The sequence below is a fragment of the Apteryx mantelli genome, chromosome 5 (genome assembly GCF_036417845.1).
Source record: "Apteryx mantelli isolate bAptMan1 chromosome 5, bAptMan1.hap1, whole genome shotgun sequence".
Taxonomy (NCBI): Eukaryota; Metazoa; Chordata; class Aves; order Apterygiformes; family Apterygidae; genus Apteryx; species Apteryx mantelli.
Genome location: NC_089982.1, coordinates 55813576 through 55838648, shown reverse-complemented (window position 1 = coordinate 55838648; position 25073 = coordinate 55813576). Strand labels below are relative to the sequence as shown.

At 39.8% G+C, this 25073-nt stretch overlaps 1 protein-coding gene across 3 annotated transcripts in view; it reads right to left on the bottom strand.

Moving 5' to 3' along the window:
• Positions 1–25073, bottom strand: part of DLC1 (DLC1 Rho GTPase activating protein) — a 243482-nt gene that overhangs the window by 4813 nt on the left and 213596 nt on the right. For all 3 annotated transcript variants that reach the window (XM_013949493.2, XM_013949495.2, XM_013949494.2), the window contains exons 6-14: positions 21419–21490; positions 18542–18623; positions 11430–11493; positions 7222–8645; positions 5882–6058; positions 3925–4084; positions 3491–3689; positions 838–1051; positions 300–414 (exon numbers count right to left, since the gene is read on the bottom strand). In XM_013949493.2, coding sequence (XP_013804947.1) covers positions 300–414; positions 838–1051; positions 3491–3689; positions 3925–4084; positions 5882–6058; positions 7222–8645; positions 11430–11493; positions 18542–18623; positions 21419–21490 — 2507 coding nt within the window. The remainder of the gene's footprint in view (positions 1–299; positions 415–837; positions 1052–3490; positions 3690–3924; positions 4085–5881; positions 6059–7221; positions 8646–11429; positions 11494–18541; positions 18624–21418; positions 21491–25073) is intronic.

Below are 25073 nucleotides of genomic sequence, written 5' to 3'. Positions count from 1 at the left end.
AAGAAAAGTTTGAAAGCATGTTTCAGATGCAGCTTGTATGTAATAAAAAACCCCAAACCCACGACAATTGTCTCATGACTTCTGAGCAACAGTGTTATCAAAACAACTTTCCTTTCTTCTGGCACCACTTCTAATTCACATATGCATGCAGGTCAGAATGCACAATTAAAAAAAAAAATTATTTATCATATATAAACCTTAATTAAAATAAAGAGACACTCCTAGCTTTCCATTATACAGCAGACCTAAACCACGTTGGCCAATATTCCACCTGTTAGTTTTGCAGACAGGTGTTTTACCTGAAAGAGCTTCTTGCATTCGGCAATCATATGAGCTAGCCCTTGGGTTGCAGCCAAATTTTCATTTAGGTCTTTCTGATCAGGTTTTCCCAGGCTTGGTTTTCTTTGCATCACCCTTCACAGAGGAGAAAAGCACACACATACAAATCCAGTTATTTAATACAGAACAAGAAAGCTGTTTGGTAAGAAAACAGTAGGCTTCCAAAATCTGCTGGTGATTTAGAGCAGTGCTGCTTGGGACAAAATCTTGGCATGGTGTTATTGACTTTTCTTGCTACTCTCACTAAACTTTTCTTTGGAATTCCTCTGTTTATCCCCTTTTGTGAACTTGTTTACATTTTAATAAATCTGTAAAAAAAAAAAAAAAAAAAGCAGGATCGAATAAACATTCTAAACCTGGTATCTTCTGAGGTGTTCAAAGTGATCAAAACCAGTAGGGTCGATGGGAGGAAAAAATCACAGTGCCCGCTGAGTGACACAATGAAGCTAGCTGTGGTACAGGAACAGCAGTAATGAGCTGTGCTCTCTGGAGACGTACCTTGGGGAAGAATTCTCTCTTTTGAGAGTGTTTAAGTGGAAGAGGGAAGGTGCTAAGCACACAGCCAGGTTTGTTGGTGTCATCTGGTTTTCCTTCACTGCAGCTGTGACATCACTCAGGAAATAGAGAAGAATCTGGAGGACCTCCCTGTTCTCATCAGGTAAAAGCATAATGGCAGCCTTGATAGCCTGGAGACGCTGATCCTTTGGCACATCTGCATAATATTAGTAATTCTCTCATCAGCCCATTGATTTTCCACACACACAGCATGAATACATCCCAAAGCAAACTCCAGCTTCAAATATTTGACTCGAGTTTGAAGTGATTTCCTTCAGGATGCATACCATTCATAGGAAACATGAAGGAATTTTTTTAACCCACTAGTTTAACTACCCTCAGTTATTTCCTGCCTCACAAGAAAGGCAAGCAAGAAGGAGTTGTGCCTAGGCCAGAGTTAATTTTAGATTTAATTTCAACAGCTACATGCTCCCGCGAATGCACTAAAATGACAGAAGCCTGGACTCAGGCAGCGAACAAGCGAACACAGTCCAGCCAATTTAGACTCTAGCAAAAATTCTTTGGCTTTCAAAAAATTTTAAAACATTAACGCATTTTAGAATAGGTGAATCAATTAAATAAATTGGCTAGCAAACCTTTTCAACAATGATGTCATAAAATATCCAGAAAGTGCTTTACCAAACAGAGGGTTGCTTTACTGAGCAGATCATTCAAAGCCACGCGGTGGAAAAAGAAAGTCAATGATGTGAAGCCCCATACCATTAAACAGCTCCTTGGTTACTAACAACAAACATCCACTGGAAAAATTTGATGTGTGTCTTTATATAAGGCCCTCCCCTCCAAACCTGAAGGGAACAAATAATGAAATAACCCAGACCAGATCTGCTTCTTATAAAGGGATTTCCAACAAGCTCTCTCTGAAGAAAACATGAGAGTCTGAGTCCTGGAGCATTTATATCATCATTAGCACCACACAAACCTGACTGCATGTCTCTTAATATATGTGTTGCTAACCAGATATTTAAATTGTATTTGCTTTGGACTTCAGCAACTTAGTAAGGCTAGCAAATGAGTTTAGAACGCAATTTTACGCAAAAATCCATTATTTTCCATATTCTCCCCTCAATCAGCTCAAAGCATGTTTAAGCCATGTACAGACAATTCCAGTATGCTGCCTGGTGCATAACACCATGATGAGGGAAATTTTGGCCTTTGCAGGGAAGCAAAGTTACAGTTGCTTTAAGGTTCTTTACACAGCAGAGAACACTGTCCCACCACCTCTGGAAATTTCTTAGACCTACTAGCTGTGAAAGGAAAGGAACAGATACTTCTGCAGTACTGCATCAAACTGTTTTGGGCACTAAAGCCAGAAAGGGTTGCCGTATAATATGCAAAGAATATGTATGGGGAGCCTGATTCACTTTCTCCATAAACCTTCTTGGGAATCCAAACAAAGAAAAAAATGTGTGCACTGAAATAGCAGTATGTATGTTTTTATTTTAAACTGTCACCTATGGAGCTCTGAAGGAAGGCCCTGCACGATATAGAGCCTTAGCACCATCTCATAAGGAAGGCACAAATCACAGCAAGGGCTAGAAATCACAGCAAGGGCTAGAAGAAAGTGTTTTTGCAGTAAGCTCTGTTGGAGCTGCGCTACCATGGGAAAGGAGCCAGGGCAGCATTAGGGAGAGAAACCACAGAATCAGAAAGGTGCTTATAGTATGTCAGTTTGGACCTCCCTGAGTATTTCAAAAGACCTAGGAGTTCTGATCACCAAAATATTAATTTATCTTTATCCATTTTATAAAGTGAGAGCATTTAAGTATTCCCAATGAAACAACCATGGAAGAAAACAACTTTTGAAAGGCAACCTGTTGTTTGGAAAGATTCAGCAGAAAGCAGTCATCTATATAGAACTTGATTTCTTTAATTCACAGAAGGGAAAATCTCCCTTGCTGCAGCTGAAGCTGCCATCATATAAAGATTAATTATCTCTTTTCAGATGCTTGATAAACTCCATTTTGGATGTTATTTATTCTCGCACATTCTGTTTACAGTACCAACCAGTAATGTAGCTACAAGTCAGTTACAGAAAAACTTCCCACTTAGAAGTTGTTTCCAGAAGTTGTGGTGAAGGACGAAATAATATGAAATACAAGAAAATGGAAATTTTCGGCAGTCCTGATCTCAAAAAAAGTCTCAGTAATTTGGGAGTGGATTTCCAATCCCCTCAAAAGCCCCAAACTCTGTTCATGCAGTGTTTGCATAACTCCTCTACCTAGCCACATCAGATGTGGTTTATTTTCAAACTGTAATATCAGGTATGCTCAGAAAAGAGAGGAAATTTTAGAGCAATGTGATGGAGGTTCTATATTTGTTCCCAAACTACAGAGAAAGGTGAAATGAAAAGAACTTGTACTATAAATCATTATACCACTAGAACAATCAAAAAAATCAATTCCATGATGCAGCCTGAAACATAACGGATGCTAGAGAAAAACAAAGAAGATAGTACGATTTGTCACCAAATTCCACAAGCAGCCAACATGTACAACATGTAGTGCCCAAAGGAGGAATATTAGACAGCTACACAAATGCCAACTTGCTGTCTAACCTTAGAAATCTTAGTACTTACACTGGTAGATCTGTAAAAAGGTTTCAGAGAGTTTGTTGGTCATGAGAGGCTCAGGTAGATCACGGAAGAACTGCTTTAACATGTCTGCTACATCATAAGCAGACTGGCCTTCATAGTTAACACTGTCTGTTGAATTCTCATTCATTTGACGCAGAGCCTGAATTCTTGATTTGACTCCAGACTTCCTGAACAGTCCAACCTAAACATATTTGTATATGGAAAGTTAAATACATTCACATTGAGCCTAGCAAGTCTGAAATGTCAGTACGTTCTTTAGCTTCTTATTCATGGGTTCTAATTTCATGGAAAGTTTTACTTCAATTACTTGTTTTGTTCTGTTTTGACTCTACTTTTACAGTCTGACCCAGAAACAATAAAAATTAATGGAATGTTGGGTTTTGGACAGTGAATGCATATAGTACAGCAAAGCTCACCTGATCCAGGCAGTGGTTGCGGAGGTACCGCATCGCTTGCTGAATGCTCTGTGGAAGAGGCTGCCCTGTGCGCTGAACATTGACTTGCAGTGGTACTCCAAATACGTTTCTGTCTTTATAATCTGGCACCTTTATCCTTTTCATAAATTTTGGTACTGCCCTATTTAAGCCAAGGGAATGACAAAGTTAAGTTAACCTCTTTATCTTATGCATTTCCAATAACTCAAAAAGCCAGTGAAAATAAGTGAAACAACATTAATATACTGAGTAATATGAAAACTGCCAAGAATATAAGCTAGCTAATTCATTCAGGGCTGGGAGGGAGGAGAGAAGGACACAAAACAGAGTTTCACTAAGAGATGGGCTTGACATTCAGGGCGGTATGCTGCCTGTGAGTATTAATGTGGTGCTACTCTATCAATATTAGTAGGACAAAAGCTACAGGGTAAAACTGCAGGGGCCAGACTGAATTGCAAAAGAGTCAAAATAAATCCTGTGGTCAGTGACCCCTTATAACACTGCTTCTTTAGGTTTCAGGAAAGATGGACATTTGAACAATGAGCTTTTGTATGTCAACTACTTGTTCTGCAAAGTCCTCAAACTGGGTCCACCACCCACCAGTGCATATAACAGCAGGAAACGAATGTAATACATTTGAGTTTGTCAGCTAAAAACTTCAGCTCTATAAACAACCCCTTTTGAGGGACCCCCCTCCTTGTCAGCCAGTTACTGTCATTACCCCCACCTCCTACTCCAGTTTCAATGAGAGGCCTTTCCATTTGCTTTTGACTCCAAGGAAAAAGCTACTAAATACAAAAGAATGATTTACTCCTAGATACCCAAGAGTGTTGGTTTCATAAAGGGAAAAAAAAATCCATTAAGATGTGAAAATATTGAGATCATTTTCCTAAACAGAAAAAAAGTTAATGTACAGTACAACAGCTAATAGGACACAGTAGCATTGGAAAACAGGGAGACCCATTTAACATTTCAATATACAGTACAGCTATACAAACAGTACATTAGATTTATGGCTGACTAATCTGTTATATAGAAAAACAGAACCAATTTGTATTGCCATGTAGTTAAGTTTAAGGCATTATTGATATATGTATGAATAATACTTGCTTTGTCAAAAAACATGCCAATGGAATGTGAAAAAACACATTGCGAACTCCACTGAGAATCCAAAGCATGCAGGGATAACCGGTCAATACTTATTTCTGTCTTTCAGAACAAACAAGTTCTGTATTTAGAAAGGCTGACATAATAACAGCCTTTGAACAGGAGGTACTTTGATGCTGAATAAATACTCTCCGTGACTCCTGGGGAAGGGAGGAGGCTGGTGTGTGGTAGGGAGAAGAAAAATTTTATTGCCTCTTTTGCATCCTGAAGGTTACACAGGCTGTACTGCAGATACAATTCCCCTCATTTTCACTGCCAGTTAACCAGATTTATTGTGCTTTAAAAAGAGGAGATTGTCAGATAGTGAGACACTAGAACTAAAGGAAACTTGCATTATTTAATGACATAATTATATAGGGAAACTAATGCAAATATTTAAGAATAACCAAAGAAAAGCAAGCATCTTAAGATCAACTGATGTTTGTGCCACTGCTCACTAATTGCCTCAATATATATTCCTTTTTGCTATGGACAGCAGACATCTTCCTACACAGAAAGTTGGCCTGTACTTCACTGCTTTATTCCCTCGCATGGCCCCTAGAAACATACTTCTTAATCCTAATAATATTACACTTAGGCAAAGGGTTAGTGATTTTTAGCGCTGTCTTAGGAAACCACAAATCGCTGTCAGCACATGGCTAAAGGAAGAAGTGCAAATATGGAAAAAAGAGGAACGGAGGGATTAGTTGCATGCTCCCAAAACTTGCTTAGGCCTAGCAAAACTGTTGTGCTTGAACAGATGGCCTGTCTACACATGGCTCTGCGCCCTTACCAGCTGAAACCGTGCTTATTGGAGGGCGTATACTTCTCTAGGAGAGCAGTTAACTTCAGGAGAGAGTACTTCTGCAGCAGGTTCATCTGTGCCACCGACTGGCAGTTGATCTGTAGCGATGCTGAGCTGAGGCTGGGCCGGTGGGAGCTCTGGAAGCTGTGCCACCGCAGCTTATGCCTGCGGAGAAGATAGGGATCACAGCAAGGGCTGGTCACTGAAGTGTCTTTGCAAGATACGTGCAGGAACTACCCCAAATGCACTGCTAAACTGATTGCCCTCAGTAGCCATTGTCTTCTGAGATTTCAGAGGTATCAGGTGTTAAGTGTCTCTGACTCACCAGGTGCAATGCAGCACACGCAGGTGTTTCCGACAGGAGAATACTCTGAGCTATCCAGCAACCGTGTTAACAACATGGTCTTGCACTACCAGGTACCCCCAGAGTGCTCCACCCACAGCTTTTAGAGCCCCTTTCAGTATTAAGTCAGTCAGAATCAACAAACTCGGTAAGAAAAAAGACTGAAAATCTTAAGACACACCAAATGGGAGTTAAGCATTTCTAAAAGTCCTGTTAAGTTTATACAAGCAGCTGTAGGCAACTAAATGACAACAGAAGTCAGGCCCTAAATGATTTGCACCAGTGCTAAAGGAAAACTGGAAACAAAGCTAGAAAGAGTCCAAATCCTTGCTCTAATCACAATACAAAATACAGTCACATGCATCCCATGGTGGAACCCCTAACACAAACTGGGAGGCCTCTGGAGCTCCCCCAAACCCCTACTGTGCTACCGTAATGAAGAGAAAGTAAACAAGCTTCATTTTCCCCATGGACTTAATGCCCTACGATGTTATTAAAAAACAGCCTGCTACTGCAAAGTGCCATATTTTGAAACAGTCTAAAGACAAGGCTTTTCCTACATACTGACACAAAACAAGACTACACTTACATCAGATGTCCTAGCCAATTTAAAAATGGAATAATCCTGCTGTAGGTCCCCTTCCCTCCCACACACCAATTTAATTTGAAGAACTACCATCCCTCAAAACTGCCTTAACATTGCTCCTAAACCTGACTTGCTGAGTGGGCTGTTTTTCAATGACAACTCAAGCTGAACATATATAGCTATACAGTATGGGAATCACAAATACTGTAAAAACACTTTTGTTGACCAGAACTGTTTTTGAAAGTGATGGGAACAGCACAAGTGTGCTTGAATAGCCACAATTTCTATTGCACAAAGACCTTAACTGAGCTTGGCACAGTTGGGAGTCATTCTGGCCGGAGGGGACCTTGCCTGATCTGTGCAGGGCCAACTTTGCAGGCTGAGTGCTTGTGAACTCACCTGTTGGACCGTGTCAGTGATGCACCCACTCCAGAGTCCCTTCGGTCTTGCACCCCTGAGGGCTCTTCAGTTTCGTTCAGTGAATTTCCTGTACTGTCAAGGTCACTTGGCGTTTGATCGTTATCTACATCGAGATGGATCTGCTTTGGAGAGGAAGGACACGGGGAAACTGAATCTAGTGCTGAGTCGGAGTCCCCTTCATCTGAGAACTTTTCTGACCACTGGTTCACTATTCTCTGCATCCCTTTGACATGGTACAGAATGTCATCTAGTTCTGGGAATATGTCTTCATTTTCAAGGTCAGCTAGATCACTTGTACTGGAATACAGAATTGAGCCTGGTACGTTGTCGTAAATACTAAGGCGGCTGCTCACTGAGCTGGAGGAGTTGCGCCTTTTCCCCACGCTCAGCTCTTTGGAGCTGTCTCCGCTGTTCTCCCTGCGGAGGGTGAGATGGCCATGCCCATGGAAACTCCCTGTCCTCCAGTTCACAGAAGCGCTGCTTTCTGTTGGAGAGAGGTTGCCATTAGAGAGTGCCTTAGGAAAGGTGCCAGGCTTATGATCTTCAGGGATAAAAAATACAGCGTCTTCTGCAAAGCTTCCCCTGTTCTTAAAGTTCTGCTCCATGACGTCGCTGAACGTTGACTGGTTGAAGGGGTCGAAGCCTTCCAGGTACATGCCCACCCTTTTATTGTACGCACTGAGGCTGCGTGTTCGTGTGACAGGACTGGGTGTGCTCACAGCACTGCTTGTTTCAGACTGACTGCTGCTGCTGCTGGTCTGGGTGGAATTGGAGACGCTCCTTTTTCGTACCATGGGGAGGCTGATGTGATTGCTATTGAGTGCAGAAATCTCCACACAGTTAAGCTGTTTCAGTTTATCTTCATCCATTCCCTCTTGCAGAATGGGTCCGCTAATAAGAAGACCAAGCTTTGAAGGACCTTTGCTCTTGCCATGGTGAGAGCTCTTGATTTTCAGGCTCTCCATTCTCTTGAGCAGGCTCTTTGTTTTGGACTTGGTGTTCTTCTCACTGGCTTTCATACCGAAGCTGAAGCTATTCAGCTCCCTGGGCGAGGGCAGGCTGCTGAATGAGTCATCATTTGCTATGAAATTGTTTGATGAACAAATGCTCACAACTGAATTTGTCCTGGTGGTAGATGCCTCACTCTGAAGGGTTGGTTGGTGGCTGCTGGTGCTACTGATGCTAAGAATAGAAGCCACCTCCTGGCGTTCACTGAGGTCCGTTAACACACTCTCACGGCTTGTCGCATTTGTAAGATGAGGAGCTTCTGGGGAGGAAGTATTCAAGTCTGGTTTTGGAGGGAACACATCAAACTCTTCAAGCCTCGACCACCTCTTGCTGTCCCTTTGAAAAGTCCATTTGCCACTTATTGCACAAGGTTCATCTTCATCTGAATCTTCACTCTGCAAGGAAAGAGAATGCTGAAAGTGCTGCTACAAACTGTCGAAAACTGCAAAGGCCATTGCATTTAAATACAATGCCTACTAAACTGATTTAAGCATCATCTTGTTCTCACTGAATTTAAAGTGAAAACAGTCTTTCTTCTTCAGGGAGAGGAAGATTAGGCCATAAAGCCCATCACAAGAAAAGATAACATGGGACAGGCAATATATGTTAACAATTTTTAAATACCAAAGACACACGCTTCATAAAAAGAAACAAACAATACAACCTGCTTTAATTGCTCTTTTCCAAAAATCCTAGTATCCATAGACTTTTAATTAATTGGTCACAGTGGATAGCTTCCAGATCAATGGAAATTCCTGGCATGCATAAAATTTTAAACTGGAGTCAGTGAGGGGTAGGGGTCCCTCTGGACTCTCCAAAGTTACACTCTGTTGATAGTGGCTCTGTGTTTATACTCCTCTTTGCAATAAAGAGATGTTTCTCATACATTCTGACTTGTAGTAGCTTAATTCCTTACCCATTCTGAAAGTTTAAAAGGTCTCCTAACTGTGACTAATGAGACAGCAAAAGAAACTCCTGCACTGCAACAATCTGATGCCTCCAGGCTCTTACCTGGTCCACTCTTCCTCCCACCGGCTAGCAGCTAACATTTTAAGAATGTCCTGTGAAGTTTCTACTTCAGTCTTGCTCCAGGCAAATTTTAACACTTGCAGATAGTGAGCCGCAAAAGTTCACTGACAGTGTAGCACATAAGTAAATTGTAAATAACATCTCCACTGATTATGTTCGACATATGAGTAATGCCTGAGAGTGTAATTACATGTATGTCACTTATGTCTCAACCTTTTCATCTAAATCCTGAAAGGGAATGATCCTGGAACGGACATATTTGGTCTTCCACTCATCTAGAAAATTTCAAGTCGCGCGCAGTTGAAAGAATAAAGCCAATGAGAAAGATCTTAGTATGACACCATGAAAACAAAAAATAACCTTTGGTGTTCAAAGTAGGAAACACTACTTGCCACACAGCTCCATGAGTGCCAAACTTTCACTTCATTTGTTTAGATTGCTTTAATTGAAAAACTAACACATGTGCATGCTCCAAACTGTAACTGTTTGTGTGCCAGGAACACAAACTTTTATACTCTGAAAAACAAATAAATTATTCTTATTTCAAGTATTTTATTTACGGATAGTCTAGCTCCTGATCTTTTCCTATTTTTATAGCACATTTCATCAGCTAAGGAAAATAAGTGAACCTCCATATTTTTAAGACCAAATACACTGAGCCAGTGTCATTTTCTTTGTTTCCCAGCTACTACAAAATGGTGTTTCTGTCTATGACTCAGAGAACTTAAGAGGACTGGCTTGCTTATTTAAAGTTTTCAGGAGGAAGAAAAAGAAGAGTAAAACGATCTTAATTTGCAAAGAGGTCAATGCAAACATAAGGAAGTATATGTTTGAGTCAGCCCAAATTTTCCTAGTGTTAAAAAGCTTTACCAGCTAAATATTGACTTTAATGAAGTCAACACAATAGAGAATAGGATCCAAGACCATCTGCCAGAACACAGGTGATGAATGAAAATCAGAAAGGATTGAAACAAAAAGTGAGATTCAGACTCCGGAAGATCTGAGGTCTGGACCTGAAGGTCAGTTTGGTCTGATCTCTAATAGCAACACCCATCTTTCTGATGTTAACAAAGTTCAGAAACAAGGATGAATCTTCTGCTGGTCATAAATGGCAATCCAGTGGTCTGCCCCTATTTGACAGAATTCCTATATATGCTGCCTCAGACTGTTATCTTCTGGAGCTTGGATGCTGTTTCCAACATACCACAAACAGATAGGAAAGGGGGGATTAATTCCTGGTAAACAATCTCAGAGCACTTGTATGCATTCTTGTTAAGGGTAGGGCAGCATTGTATTGCCTTCGCTTAATCATCTTTATCTGCAATTGTCATATCCCAGGGGACGGTATCAACTACTGATCCCTCCTAGGACACACACATAGTTTCAAGACAGCTATTGAATGGTACCTTACCAGCAAAAACCAGCAACTCAGCTTTCTATTGGTATTACCTTACCGAAATTACACTGGGTGTTCTATTATTTATCACCATGCTTCACAGTATTTGTGAAGAGCCACAAAACTTTTTAATTCCTGCTGAATTCCCTGGAAATATACAAACCTTTTTTAAAAAGTAGCTGATGTATTCTGTAAAAATCTTGCCTTAATTTTGAGCTATAATTAAAAAACAAGGAAACAATATGCCCAATCCTGTAAAGTTTTGTCTCTTTCATTTGCAGACCAAGAACCGTCCCACTGATCCTGTCTACATAATAAAAGGAGAATACAACTCTAATGTGATGGCAAAGAGCCAAACAGTGAATACTATGTCAAGATGATGTTCTAACATTCAGCTCATCCTGGCTGGTCAGAATTCCCTCCACCCAGTCCACACTTTACTGTCCGGACACAGAGCAGGTAATGAGGCACAACACACATGATCTCACTGACAGGCAGTGAGGGTGGCCAGAGCATTTCATATTTAAAGCCAGCATCCCCTGAAAGAGTTAGCCAAACAACTAACTTTTATACATGGCCAAGCCCTGCAGTTTTCACTCAGTGAGAACACAAAATGGAACGTAAACAGAGTTTTGACTACACGTCATTGGCAGGTTCTACACAGGTATCATCCTAGACCACAGATACAATTTCCTAGTTTTTTTCAGTTTTGTTAATGTATAGTTCTGTAACACAAGATGTTAAAGGTACATACCCTCTTCCTGTGGGGACTAATTTCTAGCTTCATCACTGCACATTTGTTTAAAGTATTTAGACGCCTGCAAAGCAAAGAAAACCATATTAAGAGAATAATTCTTTTTTTTGACACAGGCTATTCCAGTTCAAACGCTTTTGTGAAGGCTATGCCCAAACTTCGTTGCATACAAAGAGGCACAAGCAGAGCTTCAATTAGAGCCCTAATTATACTTAATCATTTAACTCATTACATTTGGCTGTATTCTGGCTTCAGAAGGAGGGACTGATGACCATTTCTCACTATTCCCTGAATCAAAGTAAAGAGCAGGCTAACTTGAGAAGTGCCTTATAATCAGTTAACTGTAATAATTATGTTTAAATATCAAACATCATTTTATACCTAACCCTGAAACAATCCAAAAACTGTTTCAAGGATATGGCTCAGCCCAAGACCACATGGGTAGAGTGGTTAGATAAATGCTAGTGCTAGGGCAAGGCAAAGGGCAGGAACAGGCTGGGACTGATGCAGAAGGGAGAAAAGCTGCAGTCGTGGAACTGCAGCCGTCATGCGGAAGTTGCTCTGGGAAAGCTACGATTCAGTCTGATAATTGCAAAAAGCAACAAGTCAAAAGAAACCACGCTGCCCTTTGTTCTGCCCCTACTCCTCATGCCTCCCTTGTGCTAATACTTGCATTTGTGCAATAGTTGCATTTGAGGTTGTACTGCAGGCTGCATGAGGGAACTAATTGAGCTGAAAACTAATCATTCAGTATTTTGTTGTGCTGAATTCCTGCCAGATCCGTTCCCTGAGTGGCATGAATGGTCGTGTGCGAAGGCGGGAGGCAGAGCAGCAGAGCTGCCCCCTTCACACAGCGGGACTGCAGCCCAAACTCGACAGGGGCAAAACTGGGCTTTTAAAGCCCAGCTTCATTCTGAGGGAAGTTGTATAATTTTCACATAATTCCTTCAAGCAAAATATAAAGAGGAGCCTGTATTAGCAGTTTTGAAAAGCTAAAAAAAAAAAAAAAGCTGACTTGTTCTGTTGCCTCAGATGAGTCTCTTCAGATTCATGAAACTCGTAACTTGAAGCTAGAAAATGTGTGCACAGGAAGAATTACTAGCTTCCTCCCTTTCCTCTCTCCTTTTATGCGCAGGATTGGTTGCAGATGGTATTTACACAGGGCTTGATCCTGAGGCCATCAAAGAAAATGGAAAAGCTCCTACTGGTGCTTTTGCTGCAGTTGTGAAGTTAAAAAAAAAAGAAAAAAGAAAAAAAAGGACAGTTTGATCTATAATTAGACCCAGCCACAACACAGCAGAAGAAAAACAAGAATTGCCATGGGTCATACAGTAGGCCAGTGGCAGGTTAGGAAAGTTATCCGGATCTCCCAATTTTTATGTTTGCTCTGTCTTAAAAATCCAGTAGGCACAATCTTTCCAGCTGCAGTTGGTGGATACATGCACAAGTCCACTGCATTTCAGAAGAGCTGTTTACTGTGTGGGTGAAGATCGACTGTCCCATGTACGCACTACACAACAAAACTGATATTGTTTATTTTGGTTATTAGAGGCCAAACACTGGCAGAAAGTTGCTTCCTTTTCTCTGTTTTAAAAACATTCTCTTTTCAAACTCCTGGGCCTCAATACCAGGGCATACTAACTTGGTTTCAGTTCCATATTGTATAATAATTTATGTATTTTATAAACCTTTGACTTGCATGGAGAAAAGCTACTACTGATTCCTTGCATCAGGTTTTATCTAGCTCCAGCCTGTTGCCTTTAACACCTTTAACTAGCCTGCCTAACTGCTAATAAAGGCAGTCTTTGATTTCACAAAGATTAAATTCACAAATTTTTCTCCTACTCAAATTAAAACCCAGAAATAGGTGAAGAAAGGAAAAGCAAAGACTGTTTCCACAGAGGTCCTTAAAGAAAAACTGCAGGAAAGATCCCCAGTGCACACCTCACAGAAATGAGTATGAAGGCAAGACAAGGTAACCCCCAATGAGCAAGAGTAAACACAGTAACAGCCAGGCACATATAGGTTCTATTACACATCTGATATGATTTCATTACAAAAAACACTTCCCCTTTTAAAATCTAAATGCTCTGCAGTGATTGCTTCAGGTCTGTAAGTTTCATTTTATATATATATATGTGTGTGTATATATATACACACACACATATATACATATATATATGTATGTATGTATGTATGTATGTATGTATCACACATCCTGCTTTAACTTGAGGACTCTGGTTCATCAGTGTGTAGTTCTTTGAGCTATATTACATTGAAAACACAGTATAATAGGCAAAAGTGCCTTCAAAACACATTACTGAGTTTGAAAGGTAAGCACACAAAGCTCTGGCTTTGCCAGGATGAGGGTTACTACACAACTTTAATTAACCTTCACTTTGCATATGCACTGCAATACTTTTAAGCACACACTCATCTTCTACAGATCTTCTCATCAAACTGATGCTTGCGAATGAACCACAATTTTCTCTTCCAGCTCTGGACCTTATCTCTTGGTAATTTCATTCCCAAGTATAAATTCAACTTATCACGTCTCTACCGACAATTATCAGCTGTGTCTCATTCTTTGGCCCTGCCTCAGTCTGCCCCAACCTGTCTCTGTGACATCTTTGCATGGAATCCACAAGGGATGGGGCAGGACTGCTGCAGTCAGCAGCTACATCCACTTAGACCGTCTTGCTATCTCAGTCTCAATTTCTGTAAAAACTCCTATCCCGGTCGCTTTCTTTCTGGATGACCGTGAGCAAGAATATTATCTTGCTCATCATTTAGATAATCATCTTTGAGTCAGACTTCTCTCTGTAGGTCTTCAGACCCAAACTGTATCTTGGCCCTGTAGAGTGTCTCCACATAATTTCTTGAAGATGTCACTCTTCCTGGTCCTCTATGTATGCAGAACTCTTATCCAGGCTGTCATCCTCCTTCATCCTGTCTCTGCAAAACCCTTCTTCCTGACAGTGACAGATGCAATTGTATCTAGCTTTCAGTCCCAGTACCTGAGTCTTGACTGGCCTGTATCAGTCCTAAGCTGCAACTACAGGAAAACTTGTATTTTCAGTGAGCACAGAGCACACTTATGAACTTCCAGTCATCTTCTACAGAGGATGCAGGAAATATTGTATTCAAAGACAGAAATCTTAGCCAAGATTTCATGGGAATGGTAAGAGGTGGTTATCTGACACAACATTCATCCCTGCATGAAAATTCCACACTACTGCACCCAAAACATGAGGCACTGGAGCTTCTCTACGATATGATGCATTTTTCCTAGTCTTTTTCTCTGAAATGGACAAACTAGCTTAGCTGTAACTTATTTTAAGAAAGGCAGCCTGAACAAGACATTCACTGTCAAAAATATCAGCTTGAACAGATAATTTCAGCAAATTTATAAATATGGCCCTGTAACAGAAATTCTTAGTTAATCTAAACATCAGTTAGTTCTACATCAGCTATAAGCATTAGCAATTAGTTCTGCTCTCATCAACAGGAGAAAATTCTGCCCCCATGCACCCACGGAAAGTTAGCAAAACAGTGTATTAGGTACAGGCATTTTAAACTACAAATTTTAATCTGCGTAACCATATGATCTAGCTTTAAACTACAGTTTGAAATATTTTCTTAATGGATTTAAATTCTTAACTCCTTATTTCAGGGCAAATTCCAGCCCATTATACCTGTAAGTGATGATACAAGGGCTCTCTTATCTCAATTCAGTGGAAAGTCTTTATGCTGGCTCCTGGGGTCCAGCTGCATGTTCTAACCTGCAAAGGAGGCCAGCTCTCTGCAAACCAAATTATACGAGCAGTCAATGCTGGTCATGCTAATCTGTTACAATCAATTTCTTGGATGAGAAATCCTCAATGTAAAAGATTTAAGAAACCTCATATAAAGGTTTTAAGAAACCTCTTGCTCAGATAGTGTGGCAGTTTTCTAGTTAAGTATAAGGAGATTAAATAGGATTTCCATCATGGCTTGCTATGTAATTTGTACTCAGAAACAACCTTTAGGATAAGCATGTTTCAATACTCAGTTTCATCAGTGCATTACGCAGCCAGTAGCCCTCTGAAGATAAATTCCCCATCATTAATTTATGTAAGGTCTTACAGTACTTTGCACAATCACTATATGAAGCATCCTAGTGAATTAAAGTAGAAGCATCACTCTTACATTTTTAACCCTGTATTTCATGACAAGATCACACAATGATATTTCTTAACTATTTATCTTCTATTGTTACCAAGTCCAATATACTATCTCTGTAATCCAAGTCTCAACCTACATTATAGACAAAATTTTTCAAGAATATCCTGAACAGGATGGCTACTGACACCTTTTCCAGGAATTTTGCAAAATGTTTATTAATAGGCTATATTGAAAGTTATATTAGTTTTCCTGCTCACATTAATAAGATTATTAAACAATAATTTGCTATGTTCTGATGTAAAATATAATTCAAAATGCTTCAAACTTAAAAAACCTCCCGTCACTGTGATTTCTATTGTCTGTTTCAAAATTGCTTTTTCCTTCTACAGGACATGCATTAATTAGAACAAGATAATTAGAATTGCTAATAGCACCATGGTTGTTAAACAGAAAAGCTCATTCTCAGCATAGGGCACAGGAAGTCAAGCACAGAGGACTTGTTACTTCGTTACCATCAGCTGCATGCATACAGTGCTCATTAAACTCTGTGCTGAAAATGCAAAAGAACCCCCAAACTATTACGATTTTCAGTCAAGAAAAAGAAATAGACTTATGGTTCTGTAACAGCTCTAGGTCTTTCACTGAGCAGAATTATTTACTGTTTACACACTGACCATGGCATCAGTCAAAATAAACCCAAGTTTCAGGAAGAAACACAGACCATTCCAAAAGATGTACCTTCTCCACATTTCTTAATGAGTTTACAAAGTTGAATGAGGAGATGTGAAAAAAAATCTAAAGGTGAAAATGTTGTGATAATATACTGCTTGTCTCCCATAAATGATAAAGGGCCAAATTCAGACCTCAGAGATGATTATTAACTGAATTAGTTCAGTTTTATTTTGAGGTGCGACCTGAATGTTTCTCGGGAAATTTTTGCTTCAGTTTTAAAACTGTTCTTAATTTGCAGAAAATAGCTCTGATAGACAAGTGACAGGCTTCAAAATGATGCTCAGCCTTTAAAAGCCCTGGCTCAAGCTACAAGATGACCTGTGGCTTCTCTTGGAAATTACACAGAACATTGCAATTTGAAGATGGAAGTGAATGGATTATTTTTCAATAGGCATTGTAAAAGACTTAGACTTCCAAGTTTCACAAAATATATATAGAACTACTTCTTGGGATGGTTACCTTGATTACAAGACTTACAAAATAAGATTCCATTTTTAGGAGATACATCCTTTTACTGTACTCTAACTTCAGAAAAAGTGGTAGCTGCTTTTATGGTTCCTATTAGCAGCAAATCTCAAAGAGATATTCAGCACATATTCTTACTTTCATCAGTGAGAAACAATCTGCTGCCTTTTCTCCCATATAAATAAAAATCCCGGGTTAAAAAGTATTCCTGCAGGAGAGCACTAGATCCAAAATATGCTGGCTTGACTATATTTTGTTTTCTTGGCAAGGGAAGAACATTCTTCTGGGAACCAGCATTTTTTCACACTACCATACTTTCTGCTCAATGACTTTACAAGTTTCAGAGCACACAAATATTCAGACCAATGCATCACATTTTAGTATCAATGGAGTACATGCCTTGCACCACACTTTGAACTTAACATTAATGAGATTTTTCCCCTCCCAAAGACTGGGCGATGAATCTATTTTCTTAGCTTTAAAATCTTGTAAATATTTCTGAAGAACTTTAAATTCCAGTTCCTCTCTTTTCCTTCCAAGTATGGCAGTGATGGCATGAGAACACTATAGACTTAAAGCCGTTCTTAAAGGAGTTTGTAACTCTTTAGAATTCCTGACATTTACAATTGCAGACATGATACATGTAGTATCCAACAGCATACATTTTGTGGGCAATTTGGAAAGCTGTCATAATGAAGGACAGGCAGAAAACTGCGTTCACAGTTAGGCAATAGAAGATAAGAAAAGTTAAGGTATTCATGCAATCTGAGACTGTGGTCTCACACTAGAGGAAGTAACTGATGGATGGACCAGTGTCAGACAGTGCCATTGTTATTGCTTTTACAATAAAATTGGCAATGCTGAGGCTGTAGTTCTGTAACAACACACTGACACACACAGGCTAGTCTTGCTCCCTCTTTTTCTATCTGTCCCTCTTCCTGCCCCTGGAACTGGCTCTGCGGTCCTGCCCGATCCTTTGCACCAAATCTGAAGCTCATCAGACCTCTCCCTGAGCTGATTCAATTTACTAACCCTGCATGGAACTATCCAGACTTTTTTGCTGGGTGATTGAGTCAAACTGATTTGTGGAAGGAGCCCATAAACAACAAAGATAAGTAATGGAAGTGTGTAGTTGAGGGCAGGTCAGCCTTTGCAGCAGCGGTAAAACTCCCAGATTCACTCGCATTGTCCCTCACAAACATATCCATATTCACTCTGATGATCACGATGCTCATATGGTGATGCAGAGGTCAACATGAATGTTTACAGAGCTGCGCTCCAACATAAGAAGGGAGAGTAGCAGAGTGTAGCAGCATGGCTTTGCTAACACTGCTCCCAAAAAATAATGCCTGTGTGGGGCTGATGCTACAGTTGTATTTACAGGTGGTTGTAGCCAGTACAGTTCCATTTCCATGTGGTTTACTAATTTGGGAATCAGAAATGAAAACAAATAAAGAATATTAATAAAAAATATGACTATGCAATACTTGTCAAAAAGACTCCTGCCATTTTCTTTCCAGCTTGATTTTAAATAAGATCTCCAAAACTTATTTGGCCTAATATATTATTTAAATAGAAAATGCTTACACATAGGGGCTAATAAAAAAGACTCAAGTGAATGATTAGTTAATACATAATTTTGCTGAGTTTATGCTTTCATAGATTATGCTTCCTACTAAAACATGTCCCTATGCTTCCTACTAAACAGGAAGAGCTTTGTTTCAAAATGCAGTGTGTATTTTTTTACGTACCTGCATAGGGCCTCAATAGCATCTCTGTCCAGAAAGTCATGCTCTCGCTTGACTGAAGTGATGTCAATGGGAAACAGGAGATCTGCAGAAATAAAGACAGATGAGAAATCAAGAAGACTCTTATTTCCAGTGGTGAATTATTTCAAAACAACCAGCTGCCTCCAATTCAACTCAGTAAGATGCAAGTGACTGGCACTTCTAAGATAAACACATCATACCATCACAAATGCCAGAGAAATGCTTACTTTTCATGTAAAAGCTTTTGTCACGCAGCTTTGATAATGGAAAGTTCATGTCCATAATGGGAAAAAAAAGAGCAAAGTAAAGATGAAACAATGCGACAGGGAACAAGGCAAATGGGATCCCCCTATCTGATATGAGAAGCCGAAACTGATGCAGGCTAGCTTTATTTAAAATAAATATACAATCTCCATCAAAGTACTAATATCTCACATTAAAGGAAAAAGGTCAGTGAAGCCAAAATCTCTGGAAAAGAATGAAAAGCAAAAACTCCTTGGCTGTTAATCAAGCTATTTAGATGTTTGACACTGTTACAACATTAATGAGATATGGACTGAAATGAAAGAAAGCCAAGCTGCTCGGAGGCCCATACTGCCTCCTCTCCCTAAAAGATTATTTAGATAAACAACTGGGAGAGTGAGGAGGAGGAAACAATGTTGGCAGAGTGCTGAAAATTTACTATAGCTCTGAAGCAGCAACCAGATATATATTATTTACTGTCCTCCACAGATTCCTCACTGTCATATAGGTCCTGATCCTGCATTCCTTGCACAGCCAAAACTCCCACCAAAGCCACTGGGTGTTCAGTGAGCACAGCAACAGAAGAACAAACTCTGAATGTAGTGCTGCAGTTGCACTCAACTTTCCTGGTCTGAGGGACTGACTATGAAAGACTTTTATCTCCAGAGACAAGGGAAGAGTCAGCTACAATGATGAAAAGAATAGGATTGATAATAATTTGTGGAAAGGTGGATAACATTACGCTTTTTAGACCAATAGGTAATCTGTCAAATGATTTTTTTCCTGATTTTGCCTGAGGAATAAACAAATAATGACATACTCTGTGAAACGCAAGAAATCCTGGCTTTTCTATATAAAACTGCCGTTTTATCAAAGCAGGGCAACTGACAAAAACTCACGAAAATCTCCATTTTAAATGGGTATTACCTGGGACCACTGCATATAGGTGACTTCTCAAAACTCTTGTATTATGCCTCATCAAACTATTGGTCACCCTTTCACTACTGTAAGTCCAAACTGCAAGTTGAGAACATGAGCACATTCGTCTGGCATTTCCCACCACTGCTGATGTTGAGAAGCTTTCCCTCTGAGACAGTTAATACCTTAAAGTGCCCACAAGAAAACATATGGGAGGACTTAAGTGAGAGGCGTGACTAGAAGTTGATAATCTCTACAAATCCTATTTTTGTTATGCTTAATTTACGTCGTTGTTGTTGTTGCCAGAATGGCTTGAAAAGGACAACGGGATATTGTTTTCATATAAAGGACAGCTATCTTTTCAGTGTGTAAGGCTAGATCTTGCTCTCACCTCTGCAGTCCTTTGGATGTTTGGCAGGACATGGTCCTAAATTAGAACTTCATACAAGTTTAGAGTCTGTAGCTAGAACAACAGTAACCACAGGCAGGACATGCTTTCTGAAACAAGTGATTTCTTATGCGACTTACACCTCAGCACAGCGTGAAACCCACAAACCTACATATTAAGCTGTCAGTCTTGTCCCCAGTTTTAACAAAGACTGGAAGTACAGTCCCAACTCTGCATCCCCAGAAAATCTGTCCTTGGCACTTTTGCGGTATCAAAAAGGAGAAAAAGAGACATAACAAAATGAAATTTAATTTCTGAACAGGGGAACAAAAGTTTCACCAAATGCTGCTTTTGAAAGTGCTACTACCATCTCATTTTGCCAATGCAGCTGCAAATCAAAACTCAACTAGGTCATCTTTCAAGAAAGTCAGCTTAGCCAATGGGCTGTAATCTCCAACAGTTATTCACTGTAAATAATGGACTTTCTATGCTCATTCTTACAAGCAGCAGCTGGAGTTTGTTTTATAAAAATGAAGAGGCAGACAAGAGTGCTTAACAGTTTCATTATAACACAAGTAATATTAAGTAGGGAGAAAAAAACCTCAAACAGTAATACACATATTAAAAAGGACCTTTAGGATGTCAATCTTTAAAACAAACTTCAGTACTGTATGTTTCTGTACATCAGAGCTTAAGTACTGTAAGCCAAAACTGTAAGTTCTTGGTATGTTAGAGAGACAATGAAGACAGTACAGTTTTGCTTGAGGAAAAGCTTTGTAAAAGTGGATACACAAAAACTGAATCCATCTCACAAAAGGACAAATATGGTAAGTGCAGGAGTCAGCAGTCTCTTCAAGGAATTATTGCAAATCAGCCTGCACTGCAACAATGGTGAGCCCGTGTCTAACATCAAGCCAAACTGGTCTGAAAAAACATACAGGACTTGGGTCTGATGAGGAGTACAGATGTACCCACACATATGCAGAATTTCCTATCTCTCCTCCACTAGCAGAGCTGGCTGGCTTCTGCTGGCTAAGCTGGCTACAGTTTCTTCATTGCTGTAAGACTGGGCTCGTAGCTGTGGATACTCATACGCATGAAAATATAGTTCATTTGTTTTTTAACTACAGGGAAAGTACAATGTTGCTAACATATGATTTGTGTTATAAGAATATTTGGAAGATTCACACTAAACCAGAAACCTGGAACAAATGTAAAACTGCAAGAGTGCTTCAGAGTCCCATAGCAGCAAATAGGTGTGTTTGTTTGGTACTGACGCCACTGATCAACTTGAAACCTCAGGTGCCTACCTTCGTAAAGCTGAGCATACTGAGGGAATCCTGCGGCCCGCAGCCAGTCGCAAGCTTCCTTGGCCTCGATTTCTGGAAGAGAACAGAAACAAGGCACCACGGGTTAGTGAACTGCAAAGCAAGAACTTCCTTTCTACCACTTCTTTTATTCCTGTTACCAAATGAGCAGAGAAATATCCAGCTACTTCCAGCTGAAACATAGGTTTGCTGTTCCCAGTTTGCTTTTCTTTTCACTACCAACATATCTAGATTCTGGAATGGCACCCATGATTTATCAAATGCTCATCATTTTAATAGCTAGGGAAACAGGCACAGATGAAGACTGCAAGACTTATGGATCATTCTGTGCAGGTTTTGTTAACACTAGAGAAACCACTGCTACAATCAACACGAGCAGCATTTGTTCATTAAATCATATGATCCTCCTGGCACAGCTATTTTCTCTTGTCAGAAATTCCTAGTAGAGCTTATAAAGCTGGGTGCTTTAACATCTTGTAGACTGTACTAATAGACCCAAGCCTAAGAACAACTGACACACTGCATTGCAGCTCACTCAAGCATACATTTACTACCCAGCGAGAACTGAGTTACACTGGAGGTCTTCAAGGCGTTTATGGGTTACTTGGTGTATTACAGGAAATTCAGCTAACTTTCCCTCACATCGCCCAAAAGAACATGCCACAAAACGAAATAATTCACATATATCTACATGACACTAAAAGAAAGGCAACATTCTGAACATAGTTTATATTAGCTTGTGAGTAAACTACACATGAATTATTACCTAATACAAGCAGAAAAAAAAAGAAATTATATCATTAGATCGCAAACTAGAAAAATGTAAAAGGTATTTAGGGTATTCTCTAAGTGTTCAGGAAACCGACTGGGACAATTTTGCTCATTCAAGAAAGTGCAACTGTGAATAATTTAGCACCCTACTTGGATCAAACAGACAGTGAGCAATCAGAAACTCATCTGGCTTTGATTATATTCACTCTTCTTGATGGACCAGAAAAGAAAAGCTTAATTATGTACAACTGACTAGACGATTTTGCCACCTACTTGGACAGGATACTATTGCTACTTGCTGCAGAAACTATGTGCAATGAGTTTAATACGATTGCTCAGAATACAAGCTACTGTATATAGGGCAGTGAACAGCCAACTAAACATAAGTAAAATATCTCAGGATTTTGGCACATGTTATGAAATATTCTCAGTGAAGCACATGTACACAATTAAAATCAGATTAAACAGCAAACATCTTTCAGGGTCTCCAAAATGACAGCAGTCCTCCCCTAATTTTTCAATTAGGTACAACAGGATTAGAATATTTGTGCTTTGCCAGACTGCTTTGCTAAGATACATATCCAAATCAAGGGGTTAAGGTGAGCCAGAGAACAACATTCCAGATAAATAAACAGCTCAAAACCCACTCTCACTGCAGTCAAGACAAGCAGGCATTTGTGCAATTTGTGTTTGCTTCAGCTTTGGGTTATGGGACCACATGAGAGCAAGCACATACAGGCATATTTACTTAGCTACTCATTAAGAAAAAGCACTCTTCAATTCCAGTTGCAAGGAATTGTAAAGTTATGCTTAAAATTGGATTTTAATTTCGGTAGATTCTGGATGTATATGGGAAAGATAATGAAGAAGGTAAAAAAGAAACATAAAATACATTTAAAAGAAAACTTGTACTATTAACAGCAAGAACAAACAACAGAATATTAATATATCAGATACAATGAAAACATTATGCTAAAAAAATTCTGCAATTAATTTTTAAGGGTGCTTACAATAAAATTTTATTGTACTTTACAGATTATGTCCTGTGGAAGTCACTGGATTGAACAAGAGTTCTACCTGATTGCAAACTGAAGAAATGATTCCCAATAACCAGTATTTATTTGCTGAAAAATGCAGCTAGATGCTCATAGGGCAATTGACAGAAGTGTCAGATTCCTACCTACCACACTGCTCTTAAACGGCTTTAAATATTTGTCCACTGGTCCTTTACTGAGCACCTCAGGTATATGACCTGTAAAATGTTTCCAGAGCTATAAAATTATAAATATACATTTATCAGACTTTTTTTAAGGTTCTCAATAGAAACTTTGGGTATCTTTTTTGAAAATATATGTGCAAGTTATGTGGGGGTCATATTTTACAGGCACCCAGATATCAGGTGCCTTTGGGATTTTTGAAACATATTTGCCTTTCGCAACACCTTTGAGAATCCCACAAGAAACTATCTAGATGTTTAGACAGGGAAATATCTAGGCTATTCCTGGCTGGCCACAAGAGTTGCAAAGAATAATAAAACACCAATGCACTTGCTAATCAATTAGGTTATGCAATGCCCAGGGGTGGGTATAAGACAGCATTAAGCACTTAAAAGCAGTATTAACTTCCTTACAGACAACACTGTTGCTTGATTTCTATCTCAAACATTTTGGGAAACCCAGAGCTCTAGTCCCTGGCTCCTGGTGCAAGCACTGAGGCACTCAGGAGGTCTGGGAAGTTGTCCTGAAGCAGCAGCTCCGCGTCACCTCCTTCCACACCAAACGTGTGTCCGAGGGGATGTGGCAGCAGTGCGGGAGTCTGCGGAGCTCTGAGGCTCACCGAGCCTTGGCAGCAGTCTGTGCTTAACAGACTGCGCAGTAACCTCAGCACACAGAACAAGCTTCCTGAAATAAGAGATTTAGGCTTAAGCAGCTGAAAGCTTGGACAGGTAAAAAGTTCACTCCTTCAAGTTAAATGGAATCTGCCTTTGAGAATAAACTAAATTAGTTAAAACTGGGGTACTAGGCAAATCATTTAAGCAAGCTGGGAAGAGAAAGCTCATTCCCACACTTCCCAAATATCAGCTTTTCTTCCAGCTTGAAAGCATCAGCCCTCCAACTCTTGGTTTCCCAGAAGCCTTGGTTTCATATGCAAGTGGACGTCTGTAGTATGTGCACGTCCTTGTCATCTGAAAGAATGGCATTTGGGATAACGAGAGATAAAAGTGAGAGGAAGGACAGAGCTTCCAAACTCTTATTCTCAGCTACTGTATTGACAAAGTTTTAGAGCGGATAGGACACCTGGAATAGTTCATTCAGTCTCCATGGCTCTAGCTTAGAGATCATCACCCAAGCTATGAACTTGCTTCTGAGCACTGCGTGTGTTTGCTCAGGGCTATCGGTGGGTGGGGAATGTCACTTGCAAAGGACTTCTAACCAGATTTATGGAAACCCTGCTGAAGCCCTAATACATCTGCCATGCTAGGCAAAGCCATTTCCCCACCACATGTATATTTCATCTGAAGACCTGGCAGCTAAGCTGATGCAACTTGCTTCTGCCAAGGGGTTGGTCTCACTCCCTCCTCTTTGCTCCTGCAGGGCCACTTCCTTTTTAAAGTTAGCCAGGACAACAGACTCAAATGCTAATGTCAGTTAAAACCTTTACAACAAACTACAATTCAGTATATATTCCAGGCAAAAATGTACGTGCAGCTTTACAGACATATGTCCTGTGCTGCTTCCCATCCCCCAGCTGTAGTTTCTTATGTGAAAGAACTTCTGGCAAGAAAGAAATTACACTATTTTCAAATGTCCTGATATTCAAGAAATTCTCTTAGAAAGTAAAACAAAGCAAAAACCAAAAAGGAGTA